The sequence below is a fragment of the Arvicanthis niloticus genome, chromosome 18 (genome assembly GCF_011762505.2).
Source record: "Arvicanthis niloticus isolate mArvNil1 chromosome 18, mArvNil1.pat.X, whole genome shotgun sequence".
Lineage (NCBI taxonomy): Eukaryota > Metazoa > Chordata > Mammalia > Rodentia > Muridae > Arvicanthis > Arvicanthis niloticus.
In genome coordinates, this window is record NC_047675.1 from 53,149,831 (window position 1) to 53,172,686 (window position 22,856).

At 44.5% G+C, this 22,856-nt stretch overlaps 1 protein-coding gene and 1 long non-coding RNA gene across 12 annotated transcripts in view; one reads left to right on the top strand and one right to left on the bottom strand.

Moving 5' to 3' along the window:
* Pard3 (par-3 family cell polarity regulator) overlaps positions 1–22,856 on the top strand; it is a 551,101-nt gene that overhangs the window by 367,512 nt on the left and 160,733 nt on the right. For 2 of the 11 annotated variants that reach the window (XM_034522103.2, XM_076916068.1), the window contains exon 20: positions 895–1,241. The exons of the other annotated variants lie outside the window; for them this stretch is intronic. In XM_034522103.2, coding sequence (XP_034377994.2) covers positions 895–925 — 31 coding nt within the window. In that variant the 3' untranslated portion in view covers positions 926–1,241. Of the gene's footprint in view, positions 1–894; positions 1,242–22,856 lie in introns of those variants that run through there. 11 annotated transcript variants of the gene reach the window in all.
* LOC143435026 (uncharacterized) lies at positions 1,915–9,415 on the bottom strand. The gene is made up of 2 exons (XR_013104996.1): positions 9,262–9,415; positions 1,915–2,447 (listed from the first exon to the last, which is right to left on the bottom strand). It is a non-coding gene; the product is annotated as an uncharacterized LOC143435026 (long non-coding RNA).

The window sequence follows — 22,856 nt, forward strand, 5'->3', positions numbered from 1 at the left end:
ATCTCCCTTTGTGTGTGCATACAGAACCAAAAGGCCAGCACTGAGTGTCTTGCTCAACTGCTTCTCTATATCACTGTCTCAATATTTATATTGAGACAGGGTTTCTCACTGGGACTAGGAGCTTGCTGTTTTAGCCAGACTAAATCAGCCCCAAGATCCTTATTTCTCTCCTTCAGCACTGGGATTACTGGCTTGCACAGTCTAGCCCAGCCTTTTACATGGGTGCTAAGTTTCAGTGTCTCTGAACCTGTTATTGTGTTGTAAGATGGAATCTCTCCCAGATTGCCCTTGATTCTGCTTTTCTAATGCTAGGATGGTAGGTGGGCACTTCCATGTCCAGCTGAGATTTATAAGCCTGAACAAGCTATAACCATGGGGAAAAAAAGAGCAAAAGTAACGCTTCAGTCTTTCTTTAAAATGTATTTATTTTATATGTGCACATGTGTGTGGGCATGCATTCAGTGGCTTAAATATACAAGTCAGGAAGACTTGTGAGAGTCACTTCTCTCCGTGTGAGTCCCGGGGTGTCATTTAGGTCACGAGGATTGGTAGCAGGCACCTTTACTCAGTGAGTCAGCTCACTGCTGCTGGAATCTTAATAAAATTTTATCCTGCAATTACAGTTAAAACGGTCACCCAGAACTGGTGATACTTCTTGATTTGGGTCTGGAAAAGAACACGGGTAACCGTGTTTGGGACATTGTTTGGGGTGACATCAGATGCAACGCCAGAGCTTGCTCTTTAGAAAACCATCACTTATGATCACAAGGTCAGATCTCAAACCTCACTGGAATGGTGTGAATGACCCATCGTGCGCCTTTCAGGGAAGGGCGAGTACATGTAGCAGCTCACCCACTGTGCTTACTAACCTGTCTGTACATGTTTCTCATCCAGCCTGGCCAAACTGAAGCCGGAGAAGAGATGAACAGCATACCAGACTCAAACTGTCTTGAGCAGCACAAGTTGCACAATTGTTTTTTAAAAGTGTGGTGGCTGGACTGTGGCTCAGTCTAGAGTGACTGCCTTGTGTGCACAAAGCCGTGGGCTCAATCCCCAGCACCCTGTAAACCAGGTGTGGTGACACATGCCTGTAATCCAACATTTGGGATGTGGAGACAGGAGGATCAGAAGTTCAAGGTCATCCTCCACTACATAGCGAGTTCGAGGCCAGCCTGGGATACAAGAAACGTGTCTCAAAGAAAGGTTTTTAAAATCCAAACAATAAATTTACTTTTAATGAATTCTTAGTGGCTGTTGATGAGTTTTGTTTATGCCATCAGTTTGGATGACTTAGGGATTTCTATTTAGTCAATCTGGAACTTTCAATATTGATTTCATGCTTTGGGGTTTAAATTATTTCAGAAGACAGGGATGTGGGGTTTTTTCCCCCCTCTCTCATAGGTTTTTTGTTTCGTTTTGTGTTTTTTAATTATCTCTTTTTCTTTCTGGATGAGCATAGCCATGAACAGATACTATTTGAATGTTTGAATCACTGCTTCCAAGATGAAGTGCAGCAACAAGGGTTCCAGTTTTGTCTCCCACATACCTTGGCAATAAGGGAGAACCCCAGACTGGGTTAGGGAGCAGGACTAAACTGAGGAATGTAAATGCAGTTATCCCCCTATCTGGGATAAAATGCAAGGTGCAAAGATCAGAAACTAAACGGTTGGGTCTGAAGGGACCTCTGGGCAAGTGTCAGTCCCTCAGTGGGTTGCAGGTTCCAGACAGAAAAGCAGTCAAGAAGAGTTAGTTTCTAGGGTGGCAAAACTGGCAGCTTCTCCCATTGCCTTGAAGTGGACCCACCTGTCCATGGGATTGCTAGGAACATAGAGAGGAGAAGGGCATACTCAGTAAGGAGTGTGTCTTTAGTCAGGGTTTGTATTCCTGCACAAAATGTCATAATCAAGAAGCAAGTGGGGAGGAAAAGATTTATTCAGCTTACACTTCTGTATTGCTGTTAATCACCAGAAGAAGTCAGGACTGGAACTCACACAGGGTAGAAACCTGGAGACAGGAGCTGATGCAGAGGCCATGGAGGAATGCTGCTTACTGGCTTGCTTCCCCAGGCTTAGCTCAGCTTGCTTTCTTATAGAACCCAGGACTACCAGCCGAGGGATGGCACCACCCACAATAGGCCTTGATCACTAATTGAGAAAATGCCTTACGGGAGGCTTCTCTATGATAACTCCAGTTTGTGTTAAGTTGACACACAAACCAGCCAGTACAGACTGTTTTAGGAAGAGCTGCCTGGTCCAGTGTTCCGTGTCCAAGTGGTGGAGCACAGCTGTCTCCTGCTTAAGGGGAAGCTGGCTGCCCTGTGAGAAGGTGTAACTCTCCGTCTCTCCATCATTCATGCTCCTGGGAGTCTCAGATACACTTGCTTCTGTCTTCTGAGATGTTAGAGCTGTGTGTCCTGATGAGACATGGGCATGAAGATGGAAATCCTTCTGAAAAGATTTGCCTGGAGTTAGTCTGGGTGGGAAAGGCCTTGACTTCCCTGCTGCTTCTATGGAAATGAAGTCTCCACCTCATCCTGGAAGACCCTCTCACCTGACCTTAAGGAGGCAGAGTGAAGGTCTAATTGCCATTTGTGTGAAAGGGACCAGTTCCACATTGATGAAATTAGATGGTGGCTTGTGTATTCTTCTTGAGATGCAAGGACTGCAATTAAAACGTGAAAATACAGAGCTGGGGTGTGGCTCAGTTGGTAGATTGTCTGCCCAGCTTGCACAAACCTCTGGGTGTTGTTCTTAGCACTTCTTAAACTGGGTTTGGTGGTGCATGCTTATAATTCCAGGATTCAGGTGTGACAGGCAGGAAGAGCAGGTGAACCTTGCCTACATAGTAGCAAGCTCAAAACTAGCCTGAGATACATGAGACCCTGTCTCAAAAAGATAAAATACAAAACAAAAGAGAAAATGCATTTACACAACTACCCCTATAAACAAAACACAGAGTGACACATTAAAATGGAAAGAAAGGATGAGAATTGAAACATGTTTTCATTGTTTTTTTTATTACTTGTTTGTTTTTATTGTTCCTGTGACAGAGAACAACCTTTTTTTTTTTTTTTAGTTGCCCAAACCTGAGAGGTTTTTTCTAACTAAGTTCTAAATCTGTAAATTCCAAGGGCAATTTAGTATGTGCCAATTCTGATTCAAACCGGCAGGGTTTCCTGTTTCTTAACCCTAGAAACTAAGTATCAGAGTGACTTGTTAGTAGTGATGAGATCAGGCGACTGATCTGTATTTTCCAAGTGTCCTTCTCATTAGAACATTTAAATGGAGTCCTCTAACACCCATGGGGCTGATGGCTCCACAGCTGCCTGCATGTAGAGGTGAGGTGATCCGGAGCTGGCAGCCGTTGTTCTCTGCAGACATACGGTGTGGGTTGAAAATAAAATGTCCACACGAGGAGGATGACACCTGCTTTGTCCTCTCTATAAAGCAAACTGGTTTTTAAAAGGAATTTTTTTTTTGACAGTTCCGAGTTGCTAAGTCAATTTCATTCCTAGACTCTGTAGAAAATGGAATCTTTTCCCTGCAATTGACGTGAAAATTGAAGGCTAGTGACTATTCACTTTCTAATAATGCAGGGTAAATAAATGCTATCACACCGCTGAAAGATGTACTGGAGACTGGAGCTGCAGCTTCCCCATCAGTGTGGCGCTTTTATCTGTGCCATTGGAAGCCCTGTCTCTTTTACATTTAATGTGATAGATCAAGTAGACCTTATTCCAAAATGTGTTTTTATCAAGCCACAGATTAATATACAAAGTAATTGTTTCGTCTTCTCCAGGGACTTTTAAGGAAGTATCTGGAAGCCTGATGTCCTACATAACTGACTAACTTATGGCTTTTTTCCTGATGTATGTTTAATAATTGCTTATTTATTAAATGTAATAAATAATTAAGTTGAGCTTCCCCTCGCCGTTGAACAGCTGTGAGACCTGCTCTTGGCCTTCATGCTTGAGTTTTGTGTTGTTCTGGAATCCTGTTTATGCTTTCAGTGATGGGGAGCAACTTGGAGCTGCTCAGGCCCTTGTTGGCCTGCTCCAGGCCCTGTCACTAATGCTTCCTTCTCCTTCACCCTGCATCTTCCCTGGCTGATCACCCGAAGTGTCCTGCTGCCTACGACCATCCTCCATCATGGAGGAGAATCCCTCAGCTGTACCTCCCCTTCCAACTCCTTGCTTCTTTTTCCTTCTCTTCACAGCAAACTCTTTTGCTGTCTTGATTTTTGCACATGCCCTTCCTAGTCTTAGGTAGACCAGGCTAAACTCCAACTCCCTGTGTGGTCAAGAATGACCTTGAATATCTGATCTTCCTGCACTACCTCCTGAGTGCTGGAATGAGAGCTGTGTACCACCATGCCTTGTTTAAGTGATGTTGGGCCTGGAGCCAGAGCCTTGTGCATGTCAGGTATCCTCCTGAAGGAACCATATACTGCACCACTCCCCTTTTTCACTAAGTCTCCATCGGACCCTGCTCTGCAAAGCTCTCCAGCTGTCTCCACTCTGATATTCTCACTCTTCCTAGCCTATGGTGGGCCCACGGCCTTACTGTCTGCTCTGCTTGCTTTCCTTCCGAATCCTGTGCCATCTAGTACTCTAGTGCTGGGGTTCTGTAGGACCTGTCCTTTCTCACCTTATCTTACATCTTTGGTTGTGAGCCTTGCCTTTAAGGGTTGAGCCATCTCTCCAGCCTCTTTTTTCCCTTCTCTATTCTATTTTCTTCCACATTTTCAGTAGCACAGAGAGCAGGTATTATCTGGAACAGAGCCTTAGGGTTCTCAGGCTAAGGAAAGGACTCCCAAGTTTATTCCTCAAGCTTGGGCATCCCTTTGAGCTCTGGATAGGCAGTGCCCTCTTTGACATTTTTGCTTGGGTATGGGCTGGTGGCTGCAAGATTATGTGGTCTCTGTTCCTGAGGTATGTGTCTGCCTCTTCCCTTTCTCTGCATGACTCCCTTCTTCACTTGATTAGCTCTAAAACTTTGGGACAACTCTTGATAGCAATCCTTATATCAAACAGTTGGCTTGTGAATACACAGACGCTTCTTCTAGCCCCAGTCTATTATCCCAGAAAATCTGCTCCTGTTGGTTTCACTGTGGCCACAGAAGCTTGTCAATGACCAGAGTCAAAAATGGAAGCTGCAAGGTATCTATGTGGCAACTTTTGGAGTTGACTGGGGAGTGGAAATAGAAGACCTAAGTATTTTCAATCTTTTGGCTCATGCCTACAGTCTGTACCCTTGCTGGTTTGGACAGTGCCCATTGCAGCTGGAAGCTAGAAGCTGTAGTGAGTCCATCAGCGAACCCCCATGGCTTTCCACATCACCTAGTTCCAAGTGGAAACCTTAGTCATGGCCTCCAGAGCATCACCTGACCTGTGATGCTGATCTGTTTTCCTCTTCTACACCCCTGAAGGCCATTTATTTCTGACCTCCTCCTCTTGGACATCACCTAGTCACCAGAACCTCTTCTTTCTTTCTATCCCTCTACCTGAATATCCTTTCTAAGAGTACACACACACACACACACACACACACACACACACACACACACACACTGTTGAATCTGGTAGTTTTGCTTTGCAGGGTGGTGGATCTAAAACTGTGAACTGCTTCTTTGCTACATTGGCACTTCCTGCCACACTTCTTGTTACAATGTATCTTTTCTCCTTTCCACTCGCTGTTGCCTTTTGATAAGATGAACATCTATCCTTTTCCTTGTGTTAAAGTTGACAATGGCCGAGGTTAGCTTCTTTGCCTGCTGTATCCTTGGCAGACTGGTATACAGACAGCACCCAAGAATTCTAACAGAAGCCATCTGAGCATATAACTCCTTCCCTGACTTCCACCTCTGTGCCTAAGGTTTCTTCTACAGCTTTTGGGGCAACTCTAGCGAGCTCCCTGGGACTGTTAAGAGTGCCTGGCCATAACATCTCCTCAGAGCAGCCATCAAACATTGGCTCAGAAGCCAGTATAAACCTACCCCTGGTTCCTGGATCATTAATTGTAAGTGGAGTTTTATACCCTAAGCCATAGCCTTCTAAGCAGGACATTACAGAGCCAGGTGCTGACAGACATCACAGTCACTAGCATCAGAATCCCAGTGCACATCATCACACTAAGCAGGATGGCACTCCCTACAGCATTCCTGAGCTGACCTATATCACCAGGCACTTCTTGCCCTCAGGATGATGGCCTTGGGCGCACCTTCCTTTAGCTGGCTTTCCAGAATTCCCTTTGCTATGTTATCTCTTTCTGTGGCCAATGTTCCTAGCTACTTCCTAAGAAGCTCCGCTCTTCTCCTTCCCCACTCAGTCAACTTCTTTTAAATCTAGTCAGTGGCAGCAAGTATTGAGGAAACCAGATCTGTTTAGCAAGCAGTAGACAGGTAAGTGAGTCACTCCTGTCTGAAGGAAGTAATCCATTTGTGGCAATGCCAGTGCCCCCTTTGGAAGAGGATCCCATTGTCCACATCTGCCTTGCACATGTGTATCCTGGCACTGAGCAGACATCCTACAGGGTATTCTTTCCACATTATGTAGCATGTTGCATGTCTATTACATGTTATGAAAGATGTGTTCTTCTGTGCTCTCCCTTGCACAGAATGTATCCTAGCCTTGTGCATTCCCACATGTTGAGCTTTTCATAGCTCCCCAGGTCTAAGGGTTGTATGTTCTAGAGGTGATTGATTCAAGCATGATGTAATGCTACAGTTGCCATATGAGGGTGTCCCTATGATTCAAAGCATCAGATTCAGAAGATGAGGTGGGATCCTTCCCTCAAAGAAGCCAAGAATTCTCACTCAAAGAGTGTGAACAGCCACTGAGGCATATGTAGGCACAGTTCTTTTTCTCCCTGCATGGCAATTCACACATGTAGGCACACATGTGCCTCGACAACAGGGGGTGCTCTGGGGCTGTCACAGTCTCCTGCAGGGCAACCTGGAATGCACATGCTGCTGCTGTGTGAACTCAGCTGGGACCTAACTCACTCCTGCAGCTCAGCATCTTCAGGCGCTCCTAAATGAGGTGTGGTTTGACAGGGTGATGACAGCTACACCTCCTAACCCTCTCTTTCCATAATATTTATAATACTTATATTGTAATTAACTGCTCCCCGCCCCCAGGCTCTCTATCTCTCCTTATGTAACTATTTACCATCTTTGAAAAAGAGAACTTAGGGATCTGGGTATGTGGCTCTGTGGGCCCACACTATGTAGATTGAACACACATGCAGACCCATTACCAGGAGTGAAGGTGGGGGGGGAGGAGGGGTGAAGGCAGAAGGATGGGAAGGTCAAGGTTATACTACACTACATGAAATCCCCTTATCAAAAAAAAAAAAAAAAAAAAAAAAGAAAGAAAGAAAGAAAGATGACATCTTACTCTGGGTTTCCATGGTAACAGAGGTGGGATGGGCTGAGTGGCCTGTGGACACCTGTCCTCCTGCATTCCTTCTACTCATCATGTTTCTGTTTGGTGACATCACTGCTCCTGGGCCCTGTTTTTGGCTTTGTGAGGCACATGCAGGCCATGACTTCTTTACGGGAAGAGCTTTCCTTGGGCAGCCTGCTGCAGCTGGCATTGAGCAGCCATTGCGTGCTGAAACTGGTGTACATCTGCTGAGAACATTATTTTCCCTAACCCACTTAATCCTCTCCATAATCCTAGAAGGTGCTATTTTTAGCTGCATTTTAAGGGTAGAGAGACTAAACAACACAGGAGCTCAGAGAAGTGACTTAACTTGCCAAGTCACACTCAGAAGCGGGGGTGGGGCAGGCTGAAATCCAGCTTGGGGCCAAATCCTGGAGCCAGGTGCCAAGCTGGCCAGCCTTTTAGTTTCTTTTGGGGACCATGCTGCCGGACCTGTACATGGGCTACAGCCACTGTGAAATTCACCTCAATACTGTCATGTGTGCTGCCAAAGCAAGCATTTCTGTTCTAGCTCTGAGAAACAGGAGTTTGTGCCCTTTGGTCCTGACTGTTGAGTTTCGTTTTTGCCTGATCTCTGTCTGTAATGTTTTCTCTCTATGCCTCCTGATTCTTTTATTACCCCCAAATCTTTCTTTTCTTTCCTCCCACACCCAGCCCTTTCTTGAGATAGAACCCAAGGCTTCCTGCTCATCAAGCTGTTTGCTTATACTTCCCCAGCCCATCCCCCGAAATTGGTCACAAGGCTCTTGTTACTGAATCAAATATTGCTACCTGTACATACCTCCTCTCTTAAGCGACTGTCCTTCATGTGATGCCAGAGTCCCTTCACCAACACTGGTGGTAAGCATAGCCCACTCATGCTCCTACTGTTCAAGATAGTCCCACAGAGCTCTGGTGGCCGTCACGATTCTACTGGTCATTTGCCCCATCCCTTACTCGTACCTTCTTTCACCTCAGACAGCTCTCCACCTCTGCTGATCTTCACTCTTGAAACAAGTATACAGTCATCCTTGCCTGCTCAGAACCTGTCTGCACTCCTTCCTCCAGGGATAATTCTACCTTGGCTGTCTCTGTGTCTGTCCACCTGATGCTGACTGTGCAGAAGAGCATGTTGCTCCTCTCAGGCTCTGCCCAGGACAAGATGCTGTGCTCAGCATGTCTCCTGCTGTGGTTCTCTCTGGAATCCTCAAGCCTCACCTTTGGGGTCCAGGGCTGTGGCTCAGCGCTGGAGCTTATGAAATCCTGGATCTGTGTCCAGCCACTGTCTGTTTATGTAGTAACTCTTAACCATTCCCTACCCTTGTAACTGATGGGAAACACATCTCAAGGTGAACTTTTAAACCTCAAGAAGGTTTTTTTTTTAGAAGGGAAAAAAAAAAAAGTAGTTTTAGGCTTAGCTCTAGAATAGCCGTGTGTCTTGCAGGCACATTCTTTACTACAGGACTGCATGCTCCAAAGCCTTTTTTCTGTTTTGTAATCACAGATGATGTCATCTTTCTCTCTCAGAGGGTTGGTTCTGACATAGTTACTAATAAGAAAACAATCGTGGGTATGAGTGGACTGAAGTTGTCCTTGTTTTTTGTTGTTGCTTGCTAGTTTAAGGCAGGGCTCCTGTAGCCCAGCTGGCCTGAGCCTCACTATATAACCTTCTGAGCCTGCTGCCTCTACCGCTGGAAGTACTGAGATTATAGGATAGGCATGTCCCAACCAACACACCTGGTTCTATTCAGGACAGATGATCAGCCCCAGGGCTTTGTTTGCCCCTGCTAGAAAAGCCCTTCACCAGCAGAGACATATCCCCACCCATAGAAGTTCACCTGTGACGCTTTCCCTGGGTATCACAGCAGCTCCTGGACATTGATTGGAGTGTGGTGGCAAAGAAGTTGTCACGTATGCAAGCGTGCCCCACTGAGCTGTCCTGGCTGTGATGAAGAAAGGTTGATCACTCTCTGGTCAGGCTTGGTTTGGCACGCCCTCCCCAGGGGGTGTGGACTTGTAAATGAGCAGCCGAACCACTGAGCAGCTGCCTGTCAGCACTTCCTGATGAGTTCACAGTTAAAAATTAACTTTTACTGCTCCTCTGGGCAGTCCCTGCTGAAGCTCACCTGCAGTGAAGGAAGTTGGTATGGCTCAACCCAGCAATGTCCCCAACAGTGGCCCAACCCAGCACTGTCCCCAAGTTCCTGGTGCTGAATCTCGGTGTCTTATGCAGGAGTCAGCCACTGAAGGGATTGCCTTTTATCCCTCCCAACAGCTAAGCTCTACTTCCATCCCATCTTGTCAGCTGTACTGTTACGACTACTTGTACATTAGCGCAGTCATATGCGTGTAAAATCCAACCCTCCAACAAAAAGCCTCCAGGCAGAAAAAGAAACCATTTCACCCTCATTCTAATGCAGAGCAGGCGAATGTGAGTCTCTTCCCAAACCCAGGCTGTCCATGATGGCTTTAATAGTTGTGAGACACGACCACGTTTCAATCTTTCATCAGCAATTAGAGCAGGGCCACCACTGGTTGATGGCTGGTGTTGGCCTTGTGACGAGTGGGCTTCATGAAAGGGTGGTCCGGACTCTGTCCTGGGAACTTGGTGCTGAAGGGTCTATCCTAGACTAGCAAGTCTGTCTACATTCAGAAAATGACTTAGGAACTGAACAGAATGTTTTGCTTCAGCAGGATCTCCAGGGTTTTAACCATCCTCTTAAGTAATGAGTATGCTCAGGTTTGCTGACCATTGTATATGTAACCTACATGTGGTGCCCAAAATAAATTTCTCAAAGGATCATAAGCATTCCCCTTTGATGCTCCCTGGTCAAGCTAGATATGCAACCATAGTGGAAAGTAGAGCACACGGTGGAATCTGCCCTCAGTGTTTAGTGCTGCACACCAATCCCTGGGCATTACTTTTCTGCCACACACATGATCCAGAATCGTAAGCCACTTCCTGTTTCTAATCAGAGGGTAGGTTGATGCTGGCCATTGCTTCTGTTGCCATTATTCCTAACTCATTTTGTGTGTGTGTGTGTGTGTGTGTGTGTGTGTGTGTATTTTAAGACAGCATCCCAAACCGGTTAACCCAGGAACAGTGTCGATAGCCAGATTATAGGATTCAGGATGTGAAGGGCTCATTTTTAAATAAAGTATTCCAAAGTACAACTTGCTGGAATAGCAAATTAGTGACAAATCTTGCTGACCGTGGTTTGTGTCTTACCTGAGCAGAGAGAGGAGTTATGGCCTGCTTACTGGTTTCTTTTTATCATGTGCTTAGAGCCAGTGCCTTCCATACATGGCCCTCCCAGAGGTCTTGTTGGGTGAAAGTCAAAATCAGTACCTGCCTGTTTTTATTTCCAGAGTCCCTGTCATTCAGACTCAAAAAGAAATAAAATAAAAAATAAAAAGCAGCCATAATTTTTATTGAGCAAACACATAATTCTTTATTTTGGAACCAATCTTAAGATTTTGCTTTTATTTTTTTTACTCATACGATGGGGGGATATATGGCAAGTAAAGAGAGTACGTCTGATCTTCTGGGGCTGGGGTTGCAGATAGTTGTGATCTCCTGAGAGCTGAACTCAAGTATTCTGAAAGAGCAGCATGTACTCTCAGCCAGCAAGCCATCTCTCCATCCCCGTGTTCTGCAGGTGTGAGTTCTGTAAGAAGTAACGCTTCTGTAAGCTGCGTTCTGCTTTGTTTCCATGTAGCACAAGTAACCCAGAAAAGGGCTTTCTACCCTGAGAGGCAGCTCCATCCTTCTAGCCACATGGTCCATGGACAGCAAATAACTAGGGAGAAAGCACAGTTGATGTTGTTGCTGAGGTTGACAGTTCCCGTTAGTCATATCTCTTCATTATCATAGAGCAAGCTAGGCGGGAGGACCCAGGACACTGGCTCCAGAGCTAAGAATGTCTTGTTTCTTTTGCACTGTATGCATGTGCTTGTGGTGCACCTCTGTGTGTGTTTGTGTGCAGGTGTGCACATTGGCGAGCCCAGCAGCTCACATCAGAATAGAGTATCTTTTGGGTTTAAGCATTTCATTTTATGGAATAGAATCTCTTTTGGGTTTGAGCACACAGATTTAGCTAAAATGTCTGGCCAGCAAGTACCAGGGATTCTACTATCCCCACTTCTCCAGTTCCAGGTTTACAGGTGTGCACTGCAGGGTGTGTCCATATGCCTTGGGAATCTAAACTCAGGTCTTCAAGCCTCTATACCAGGAAAAGACCCACTGAGCCATCACTCCAGCCCCAGAGTCCATGCTTCTGCTAACCGATATTTTTCTTATGGAATGCTGGAAAATTATTGCTGAAATTCCTTACATGAAGGAGATATAAACATCCTCCCCAATGAAGTTCACCGTGGAACACCAGTGAGTTTATTGGGTTTACCTCTAGAGTGTAAATGAGTGTTTATCACAGGCGTACCAGTTGTCCCCGCTCCTCAGAAGGACCAGTCTTTACTCAGCAGGGATGGTTGCTTTTCTGTCACTGGATAGATACCCTCTCCTCTAAGTCCTTCTATTTGACCCTGAGGGCATGTACAGTTAAGGCAGAATTGCATGCAGCTGACTAAGAGAGATACTGGACCCTCAGGATTCCCATGACCATCCCCACCCCCTTTCTATTTGAATAGCTGAGATGATCTTTGGTGATCAGACCTTATTGAATGTCTGAAGATGGGTGGCAGTTTGGCTTGATGATGGTACTATGTCACCGAAGTCTAGCTCTGTTTAGATGGAACACATTTCCTTGTCCAACCAGATCCAGACTCTTCTAAAAGGAAGAGCATAGTGAATATTGGACCAGCAGTTCATAGACCTATTTTGGCCCTTGCTGTGGACACTGCCTCATAAGCCTCATTTTTAAGGCCAGGTGGCCTCAAGGTCTCAAAATTGCATGTGCTATGTTGCTGGGCTGCCGCCCACCACTACCCACTCCATGGTGGCACAAAGACCAAAGGCCATGCCATTTTGGTTTACTTAGACCACTGTCAGAAGCCTTCTAGAAGAGGATAAGGCATGCAGTGAATTTTCTGGAGATAGCCCACCGTTTTGCATGCTCTGCATTGGGTGAGCTCTGAGATGGAGGATCTATAGAGACTTTATCTCAGGAGTGCTTCTTGCTGCTGATATGCCCTTTTCTGTCACTATTACATAGTCTAATGATTCTTGGGCATCAGCCCATCCTATTGGACAAATTTCCTGCAGATCAACATGAAGATGAATTTTCATGAATTAATGGTTTTTAGGTGAATTAGTTTCACTAAAACATTCCTGATTTGATTCAAATAATTTTAAGAAAGAAAATTTAAGGACAAGGTTTTAGTTGTTTTGCCAGAAAGATATAATAAAGTTAGAATCAAGAATAAAAAGGCTGCATAATAAGGAACACAGTGAGCTTTTATAAATTATACCAATAAGAGAAATAGGCTTGGGATAAATTTGTGATCAAGGAAAAATATTCATTCTAGGTCAGGTCCAAGGATGTGGCCATAGGTGTGCACTGTGATAAAGCAAGGCCATGTGAAACTGTTGTTTTGAACTTATAACAAGCTTATAGAATGAAACACTGCTTTGAACTTCCTATGGATATCTTTCTGCAATTCCCCCTTTGTGTAACATTTTATCTATGAGGTAATTTTATACAGAACTTTTGTCAAGAAAGTATAAGAAAGCCAGGGAGAAAGAATAAAGTATGGCGTTTGGGGCTCAGCCTCATTCATCAAATATATTATGTATGTGTCTGTCTATATGTATGTACATATATATGTATGTAGGTATATGTCTATAAGTATACTTGTATACTTATGGAGTTGATAAGACAGGTGGTCAGGGTATGACTGTGAGTGTGTGCGCATCTGTGTGTGTTGTCTGTATAAATAATTTTCTGTCTTTTCTTTTCTCTCTGGTTCATGGAGAGTTAATGAGCTCCAAGTCTCTTCCCTGACCAGGGAGGGGCCTTTGAGCTAGAGAGAAAAGAGTCCTAGCAGTTAAGCCTTTTTTTTCTTAATTCCTTGCTGCTATCAACAGGAGTTAGTTACAGAAGCCAGAGGCCTTTGGCCTTAGAATAGTAAAGAGTTAAAAAGAGAGAGAGAGAAGAGAGAAGAGAGGAGAAGAGAGAGGAGAGAGAAGAGAGAGAGAGAGAGAGCAAAGTAAACTACTTTAGCATTTGCTACTGTTGCCCCTGCAATCACCAACACTACTCTTCACTGCATGTCTCAGTACCTGGATGCTGTGGCTGGCCTCCAGCAGTCACAAATGGTAGAGAGTCTTATGTCTGCCACTTAGGAGATGCTGTGGTCTTCCAGGAAGAGAGGCGTTTCTGCATAGGGAAGCAGACGAGACTAGTCTTATGAGAAACAATGTACATTTGTGAGAGTGATTATTTCTGTTAGCAGTGTGCTACATCCTTTAAATTGCTTCTAATATTTGCTATGCCCTCCACCCCCTTTTAAAGAGGGAATATCATGTAGCTTAGACTAGCCATAAACTTGCTATGTAGCCAGGGATAACCTCAAACTTATTTTGTTTCTCTCTCCACCTTCCAAGTGCTGCTGTGGCAGATGTGAGCTGCCACACCCAGTTTAAACAGTGTTGCTATTGAACACAGGGTTTCCTGCATGGTAGGCAAGTCCTCTGCCTTCTGAACTACCTCCCCAGCTATTGAATAGTGTATATGTCACAGAAGTAAGCTGTGATTCTCCCATGTGATGCACAAGCTCTTAATCACAGTGTTCCAGTGTTTTCTGTGCTAACTCCGGTGTCTCCCTGAAGCGGTACCACATTCTTGTTCTAGCAGGTTGGGTCATGCTGAGTGTTGCTATATTCCAGCATACTAGATTTCATCTTCCAGGATGGGTGGCCATCAGCACTCAAGCAGACTATCTTTCCAGGAAGTGGCTTCCTGTTTCAGTCTTAGAAGCAGTCCAGAAACAGGCCTCTTTCGGGGGGTGGTGAAGATCAAAGATTTACCACAGTCCTTTGAATCTTACCTTCTTATAGTTTTTAAATGATGGCACAGTCTTGGTCCCATTTATCTTACACAGCAAGTAGTTCTCAGACCCTGGCATTGCCCTGTTCGTGGTGGGTGTCACTGTCTGGTCTTTGGTTGTTAATGCAGAGAAGCAGAACTACGAAAAATCTACTAATTAATGCTGAACAGGCCACCAAACTCCCTATGATGCAAAAGAGACTCTGAACTACTAAGGTCATTTAGATGTCCTACTTGTCCAGAGAGGACTTGTGATTGCTACACTGCTATTCAGATGTTTGCCACCCACTTTTGTGTTACGTGAAGTGATTCCCGAGGCCATCTCTAGCACCAGGTTCCAGGGATAGTGTGTGTTGAGGAATCACAGGCTGTGCATTTTGGGGGATGCTCGAGGATCATAATTTTATTAACGTAAATATTTTGCAGTATAGTCAGTTTAACACTGACATACTTATTTTTGAGACCAGAAAGATAGCCTAGTTGAATGAAATACAAGGGGTCTAAGTCTGACCCCTTTTGTTTGTTTGCTGGTTTGTTTGTTTCTTGAGACAGGGTTTCTCTGTGTAGTCTTGCCTGTCATAGAATTCACTCTGCAGACCAGGCTGAACTCAGAGATCTGCTTGCCTCGGCCTCCTGAGTGCTGGGATTAAAGGTTTATGCCACCACTGCCCAGCTGGGTTTTTTGTTTGTTTGTTTGTTTGTTTGTTTTATTTTTAAAAGCACTAAGACTGCTTACATTTGACCTTATAAACTCAGGACTGTAGAGGTAGGGACTTTGCAGATGCCAGGACTGACTGGCCTACCAGCTTAGCTTAATCAAGTTCCAGGCTAGTGAGAGACCCTGTCTAAAATATTCAAAATCAAGAAGGATATCACCAGAGTAAGGACACCTCAAGGTTGACCTCTGGATTTTACACACATCCACCTGAACACACACACACATATGCACAAGTGTGTGCGCGCGCGCGTGCGCGCACACACACACAGTGTTTTGATATAATGTTAGCATAATGGTGAAAGATCTACTTTTGAACTCCTATGAGTCCACATGTAAGACTAATTGGTCAGAAGTTGGATGTCCCGGTAATTGGAGTGTCAAGTACACAGACCAGCACTTGGCAAGACTTGCCATTTCTTCCTTCTCATTTTTTCATTCACACTTATTGTCAAGACCCAGACGGAAAGCATGCGTGGAAGTTTGGAGAGAAGTTACTGTGTTGTCTGTTGGTCAATGGATCGAATTGTTTGAGTCTTATTCTTCCAGCTTGTTTGTTCCTGAATTGTCTCCTATGTAGACCTTCTGGGCGTTTTTTCTATAGAAGCTATGTGAGTGCTGTTTACCTATAAGGTTCCTACTCGAGCTGCTCTCAGTAAACTCAGGCTTGCTCACACCCTGTGATTATCATACACTCATTAAGACCCAGCTGTCTCCAGCTTCAGACAGGGACAGCCAAGTGATGACTCCATGCAGAGGCAGCTGTAATGGTGGCTGGGCATCTTGATAACGCTGCCGGTATGCTGGTCACAGTGTCTGGTCACAGAGCACCCCTCTTGCTTATGATTGCTACTGAGGTACCCTGGCATCTGAGAGCACACACAGGATTAAGGTGAGAGGAGTTTGTTCACTGTTCAGATACACAAATTCTCTGTTTAAGCACTTATTCAACTGTGAGTTGGACATTCTAAGTCATGTGGGTTGGAGAAGGAATAGTAAATAAATAACTCTTTTTTTTTTTTTTTTTTTTTTTTTTTAATGACCCCTTGTAACTCCAACCCTGAAGCCTGCCAGGACTGGGAGCCTCACTAGCAGCTGGATTCTTAACCAGCTGAATCACAACACTCTGTGCTGTGCATCCTGGGAGATGAAGCCACAGCATGGAACAGTCTGTGATCTTGGGTGGAAAAAAAGCCACTGTTGGCATTTGGTATCACCCTTCAGTTTCTGTTGATGCTAAATACCCAGCATTCTAGAGCTATAATGATAGCTTACACAAAATTCAAAGTGTGGGATCTTCTGTTCCTTGAGAGGATGGTTTTTGGGGAGACAGAGGGTGCTCTGTCTCTGCTGACTTCTCTGGGTTCTCAGAATAAAGTATGGTCTCTCACCCTTGGTACTTTGTTCTCTGAGCAGTCTATCAGCCATCAAAGCCTCAGCCCTTTCAAGTCTGGTCTGACTATGCAAATCAATCTAAAGATAAACTGTGATCACCTGCACCACACCTCTTAATTTACTGTGTAGGGAGCATCCTGGAAGAAGTGTGAATCAACAGAAAAAAGTGCTGACTGATATGGAACTTTACAGATAATGAGATCTTTAGGGAAGTTTCTGTTTTCTAAGTTCCCAAAGATAAACCCAGAAGTCCAGGATTTTTTTTTTTAAACTTCAACAACCCCTATAATTTTTCTTTGTGGTGTTTGTAAACATGCAAAGTAGAAAAGTGTTGGTGGAGGGAATCCCAGCAACTGCAACTGACAGGTCCCTGTGCATGAGTAGAAAAGACATAAGAGTCTGCCTCAAAATGTGAATTTAGTTGAGGGTATTTCAACTCAACAGCAAATGTCTCCATATTGGGAGCTTTTGAGAACTTTTGGTGTTTTCAACTGTGGTACCTATTTGTTCGAGTATTGGCTAGGCAAATTCTGTTCCAATAGAATGAGGTACATTCTTCAATTTGTGTGTAGTGTGTGTGTGTGTGAGCGTGTGAGTTATGAGCACTAGTCCTTGGAAAGGAGGGAGAAGGGTTAGATCCAGCTCCATCTTTTAACCCTTGTATCCAAAGTGTGTGATGTCTTCAACAATAGGGTTTTATCTTGAAATTCAGAAGATAAACTCGAGCAGTGTCAACAGGTGCTATGAAGGGGGAAATGTAAAAAAATAAGAGAGGGCAATTTTTACTGGGAGGAGAGATGTAAGAAGAAGAGATAACTGACACTAAAAATCCATGGGTCAATTATTTTATAATCTTGCTTAAAAGTGTGTGTGTGTGTGTGTGTGTGTGTGTGTGTAGCTTAAATGGAGTTATGCCACATGGGATAACAATGCTACCACAAAGAGCCAGAGACTAACAAAACCCCCACTTCCAGGCATGCAAAGCCTCTCTTTGAATTGTTGGTCAAGGAAGACCAAGAGACTCCCCAGACAATGTTGTATTTCTCTTGGGGGTGGGGGGTGGGGCCGCCTCGGGGCAGTAGCATGGGCTGTACAGTCTAAGGCTGAAGGGTTACCATGGAAACCAGATGCAGGGTGTGATTATTTGCCTCTGACCTGGCAAAGTGTTGGGTTTGACAAAAGAAGCTTAATAGAAACACTCAAATTGACCCTTCTCATCACTCGGCTGCCTCGAACTCAATCAGGGCCTCATTATTATCAGCATGATGTGAGCAAAGGCAGCCGCGATCATAGTTTTTTCATAATCACTCCTTGAGCCAAATGTAATTTGCAATTTGTGGTATTGTATTATGAAACAATAATGCATTAAAATGAACAGACCAAGAATTAGGAGCACGGCAGTGCTGAAGGAACCCAGAGAAGGAGCCAGGAGACAGAGGCAACCTCAGAATCACACCAAGTGGACGTGATGGGTGTTGCCTCCAAAGGGAGCACTTAGCAAAATCAGTATCCTGCTTTGTTTTCTTCTGTTTACGTATATTGAAAAGTGTGTGTGTGTGTGTGTGTGTGTGTGTGCACATTATCATAAAGTTTGGTGTACTTAGAGGAGAAACAAAGTGTAATTTGCATATCATTTGCATTTAGATGGTAGGGGTTATGGGGTTAGCGTGGCTTAATTACTGGTATGGGATGATATAAAAAAAAAAAAAGGTGTAACAAGCCTTATAAACACCTGGTGTGGAGCAGCAATTACTACTTGACCTCTTTTTATAAGGAGTCCTTGAGACCATGTCTTGTGTTTTGTGAGCTGACGGCTGGGCTCCAGCCTTGTGACCAATGTGAACCTCATCAGAACCTATGTAAGGTCACCTATGATGTTTGAGTTATTGATGCATTTGCCTCATGTCTGGAAGGCTCTGTGCCTCGTCTCCACTTAGATCTTTATGTGTTTACCCCTGCTTTTATGTAGTGTATGTGTATGCGGATTTGGGAGTGTGTGCATGTGTGGGCGCATGTATGTGTTTCCTCAAGATATTTTATTCTCGGGTCAGAATGGATCCCGGGCTGACTTCCAGCTCTACCCCTGTTATCTTCAGGTTTTCTGAGCAGGTTTACTGTTTCCTTGCTCCATGCCCGTCTATGGTTTCTGAAGCATCAGGTACATGTTCAGGGATGCTTCCCAGCACAGAGGCTGTGGCAGGATAGCATGCACTCACAGGAACACTCAGTAGGATTCTGGGAAAGGAAATGACTTTCATCAAGGGCATATTGCACAGCTAAGGCAATGACAGCTTGGTTACATAGAAGCTAGTTCCCCCCCCCCCCCTTTTTAAAGAAAGTCACTTATTTTTCTCTGCATGCCAAGCTGCACACATTTAGTTTATTAAACCAATCAGACTGGTGCTGATGAGAACTGTACACAATCAAAAATAATGGCTCCAGAGTTTGTGATTTTGCCTGGAAAGAGCTCCCCCCGCGCCACTCCATCAGTGGGGAGCCACACCCATCTTACAAAGGCTCTGTCAAGTTGTCTCTCCTGCCTTTTCTCTCAGCCTTGCTCCTCATCGATGTTGATTGCTGGTGCCTTTTCGCCTTCCAATGGGAGCTTTATGCTTTCCATAATCAGCCCCTCTTCCCCGATTTTCCCCCTCCATTTCCACAACCCACCGCTGAGCAAATCAGCCGCTTTCACAGTCGCACGATTTCTTAAAATGTCACAAATCTGCACAATCACGACAAGAGGGACAGATTACAAATGTTTCCCCCCCCCCTTCTCTCTTGTAAAGCAGATTGAGCTATAGGGAGTGTAGGTGGACACTGTGAACATTGTGTCTCCAGTGAACTTGTGCTCCTCGATCCTTGAAGTTGCTCCCTCTAACCCTGGGCCTGAACTCTGACAAGCCTTTGACAACATTTGCATATGCCAGACTGAACTTTTAACACTTGGCCCGATGTTGAAAATAGAAATGTGGGCAACGCCCTTTGAGTGGCTGTGTGCAGTTTTTATAATCCTCTTTAGTGCATAGGGACAGTTCTTGACCTGACCTTCAGACTCCTAGTCTTCATAGACAAGTCCTATTAGGAACCCCTGTCCCTAGGTCACAATACTATCAACAGTACAGGATTATGACATGTGAAGTGCATGTAATACTAGTGACTATAAGTGTTTTATGCATATTAGTGTGTGCATGTGTGTAAGCAGGTGTCTCCCATGGTCACTTTCTGGTTTATGAGACAAGGGGATTAAGGCTTACCAATATTGCTAGAATGGCTGGCTAGCAATCCAGGGAAACTGCTCCAGTCCATCTCCTCTGCACTGCGGTTAAATTTGCAGACCAGGGTGTGGGTGTGCAGGGGCTTGGACTCAGTCTATCATGCTTGTCCAGGACACCATTTACCTGTAAAGCTTTCTTTCCAGTCTAGAGGCTGTCTTGGGTTCCTCACGCATCAGAGGTTGGGGTTGAGGAGAGAGGGCACTGGGTGATATGACTCTCCTGATGTTAGTAGATTCCCCCAGGCTCCTGCTCAGGGTCTCTCCTGTGGGAGCAATAAATAGCACTTCCACAAGTTGATGTGGGGAACCATTCAGATCAATACCACAGAACTCAGTAAATTCCAGTTAGATATAATTACATAATCAAATGAGCATCATTGGGGGCTGTGTGTTTACTCTTAGGAAGTGCACACAGTGGGCTGTGAACAGAAGCTAGAATTTTATTTTCTCTTGGGAGTGTTCAGTTTCAGACCCAAGGAGATGCTTTAACTAGCCATGAGATGATCTAGCTCTACCCCCAACCTGTAGTTGTACTTTGAGCAGTTTCCGTGGATACTGAGCCTCAGTTTCTTATTCTGTCAAGTGATGTCTAGACTGGGAGATGAATCTTTCAATTTCCGGAAACCTATGAACATCTGTCTGCAGTAAATAAGAATACAAAAGACAACCTACAAAGAACTGTGGCTAGAGTTTTGTTTGGCTTTGTGGTTTTCTTCATATAAAATCTAGAGTGGTTAGGATTTTAAACAAAAGCAAGCTTACAGTTCTGTAGAAGACTACAAGGGCGAGCGTATCAGTCTCTTTTCTCATTACTGTGTGTGTTGGTTTGTATATGCTTGGCCAAGGGAGTGGCACTATTAGGAGGTGTGGCCTTGTTGGAGTGGGTGTGTCACTGTTTGTGTGGGCTTAATCAAAACCCTCACCTTAGATGCCTGAAAGTCAGTATTCCACTAGCAGCCTCCAGATGAAGATGTAGAACTCTCAGCTCCTCCTGTACCATGCCTGCCTGGATGCTGCCATGTCCCCACCTCCATGATACTGGACTGAACCTCTGAACCTGGAAGCCAGCCCCAATTAAATGTTGTCCATTATAAGACTTGCCTTGGTCGTGGTGTCTGTTCACCTAAGACATCATGATAAAACCCCTGGCAAAGGTAGTTCATAGAAGGAAGAATTGTGGTTCACAGTCCATGGGGGCAGGACTGAGAGGTGGCTTGCCGTATTACACTGCCAAGCATTTCACATTCAGACCCCAGTGAAGTAGTAAATTAAAAGAAGCTGATGCATCTAGAATGTAAAAACATACATTAATAACACCAGAATCAACTGGAAATGGTTTGCTAGAGCAACTGAGGGCCTCAGCCACTCTAGAGCAATGATATTGGGAGCCCGTATTTTGTTTTGACCGGGTAAACCTGTGCTCTGTATCCCATGGGTCTAGGCTGAGGCTTCATTTTGATGTCTGCAGTCTTCTGGCTTACCAGGCAGCTGCTGTCACTGAAGGGTCTTCAGGGCAACTAGCAGCATTGTCACCATCAGCAGTGGTGACAATGACAGCATACATTGCTGGCTTGAAGCCATCGAAGACAAAGGAAGGCTCTAGAAAGAAGAAATGACTTCTCAGACAGAGGAAATGATAAAATGACTCATACTAGGCCAAAGGTCTAGAAATGGGGTGCAGGGTACAGGAGGGAGACTTTCTAACGAGGCCAGGTTGGATGTCCTGGTCCTGGATGCTCAGGTCTAATAAATCACATTTAAGACCTCTTCCACAGGTGTACAGCGTCATTTATTCTAGCCTACATATTTCCTGAGGTAAATAGTCAGACATATATCATGGCAAAAAGTCCTCCTGAGTCACAGGGCCCCGATAATTAGCAATGAGATATGCCACACTTCACTTGGCTTATTTGAAGAAAATATAATTTTAAAACTCATTCTTCTAAGACTAGGAAGACTAGGAAATAATTGGTTCTAGAGATCCTGTTTTTTTTAAATATGGCAGCATGTTTTTATGAGTTTTTTTTTTTAATTGTTTCATGTTTTAAAACACTGGGGGAGGGGGGAGCCCATTCGTCACAACCAATGGGTGTTTTTATTTTATCTAGAACAGAACACTGTTATCATTCAGCATGCTTTCTCTAAAGACTTCTAAATTTAGTAGCAGTAGAACCATCACGGTTTAAATGGCAAACTATTTCTGCAGTATTTATACCGCTTTGCTAAAAAAAAAATGAGACGGATCGTTTAATAGCAAGGAGAACTTAGCAGGTGTTAATTGGTGGTGGTGGTGGTTCTTCCTGTACAGAGGTGGCAGTTAATACATCCATTTGGGGTCTTTTTACTTGCTTCGAGATGTTCTGTTCATGACTGAAGGCATGCCTGCCCCGACCTCTGTCCCATAGCCACTCTCAGGTGACCTGGCTTGTATTGTCCATCTCAGATCCATTGTACAGTTGGTCTGAGATGGGTGTGACACTGGAAAGTGGGCATCTGTCAGTCATCCATCCTTGGCTTATAAAGAAGAATATAAACACCACTAAGTTTTTCCAAGTTGTCGGTTTAATGGTAGAATGTTTGTATAGCATGCACAAGGCCTGGGTTCGAAAACACACACAGATTAATAAATCTCAGTTTTCCCCAATAGGAAAACAGACTTACATGAACTCCTCAGTGGGAGTGACCTGAATCACCATGACAACTGTGTGTCATTTGAGGACATTTACTAACTGAGAATGAAACAGCTGTCATCATTTACCTTATAGCTCTCTAATTATAAGTAAACACACTATGTTAATACTTACTTGAACTCTCTCTCTCTCTCTCTCTCTCTCTCTCTCTCTCTCTCTCTCTCCCCCCCCCCGCGTGTGTGTGGGGGGGTGTGGGTGTGGGTGATGGTCAAAGAACAACCTCTGGTAACATTCCCTAGAGGAGTCTCTGTCCACAATTTTTTTTTTTTTTTAAAGATGGTCTCTTATGGGAGCTTGAGGCTCAACAATCAGGCTAGACTTGCTAACCAGCAAGCCCCAGTAATCCACCTCTCCA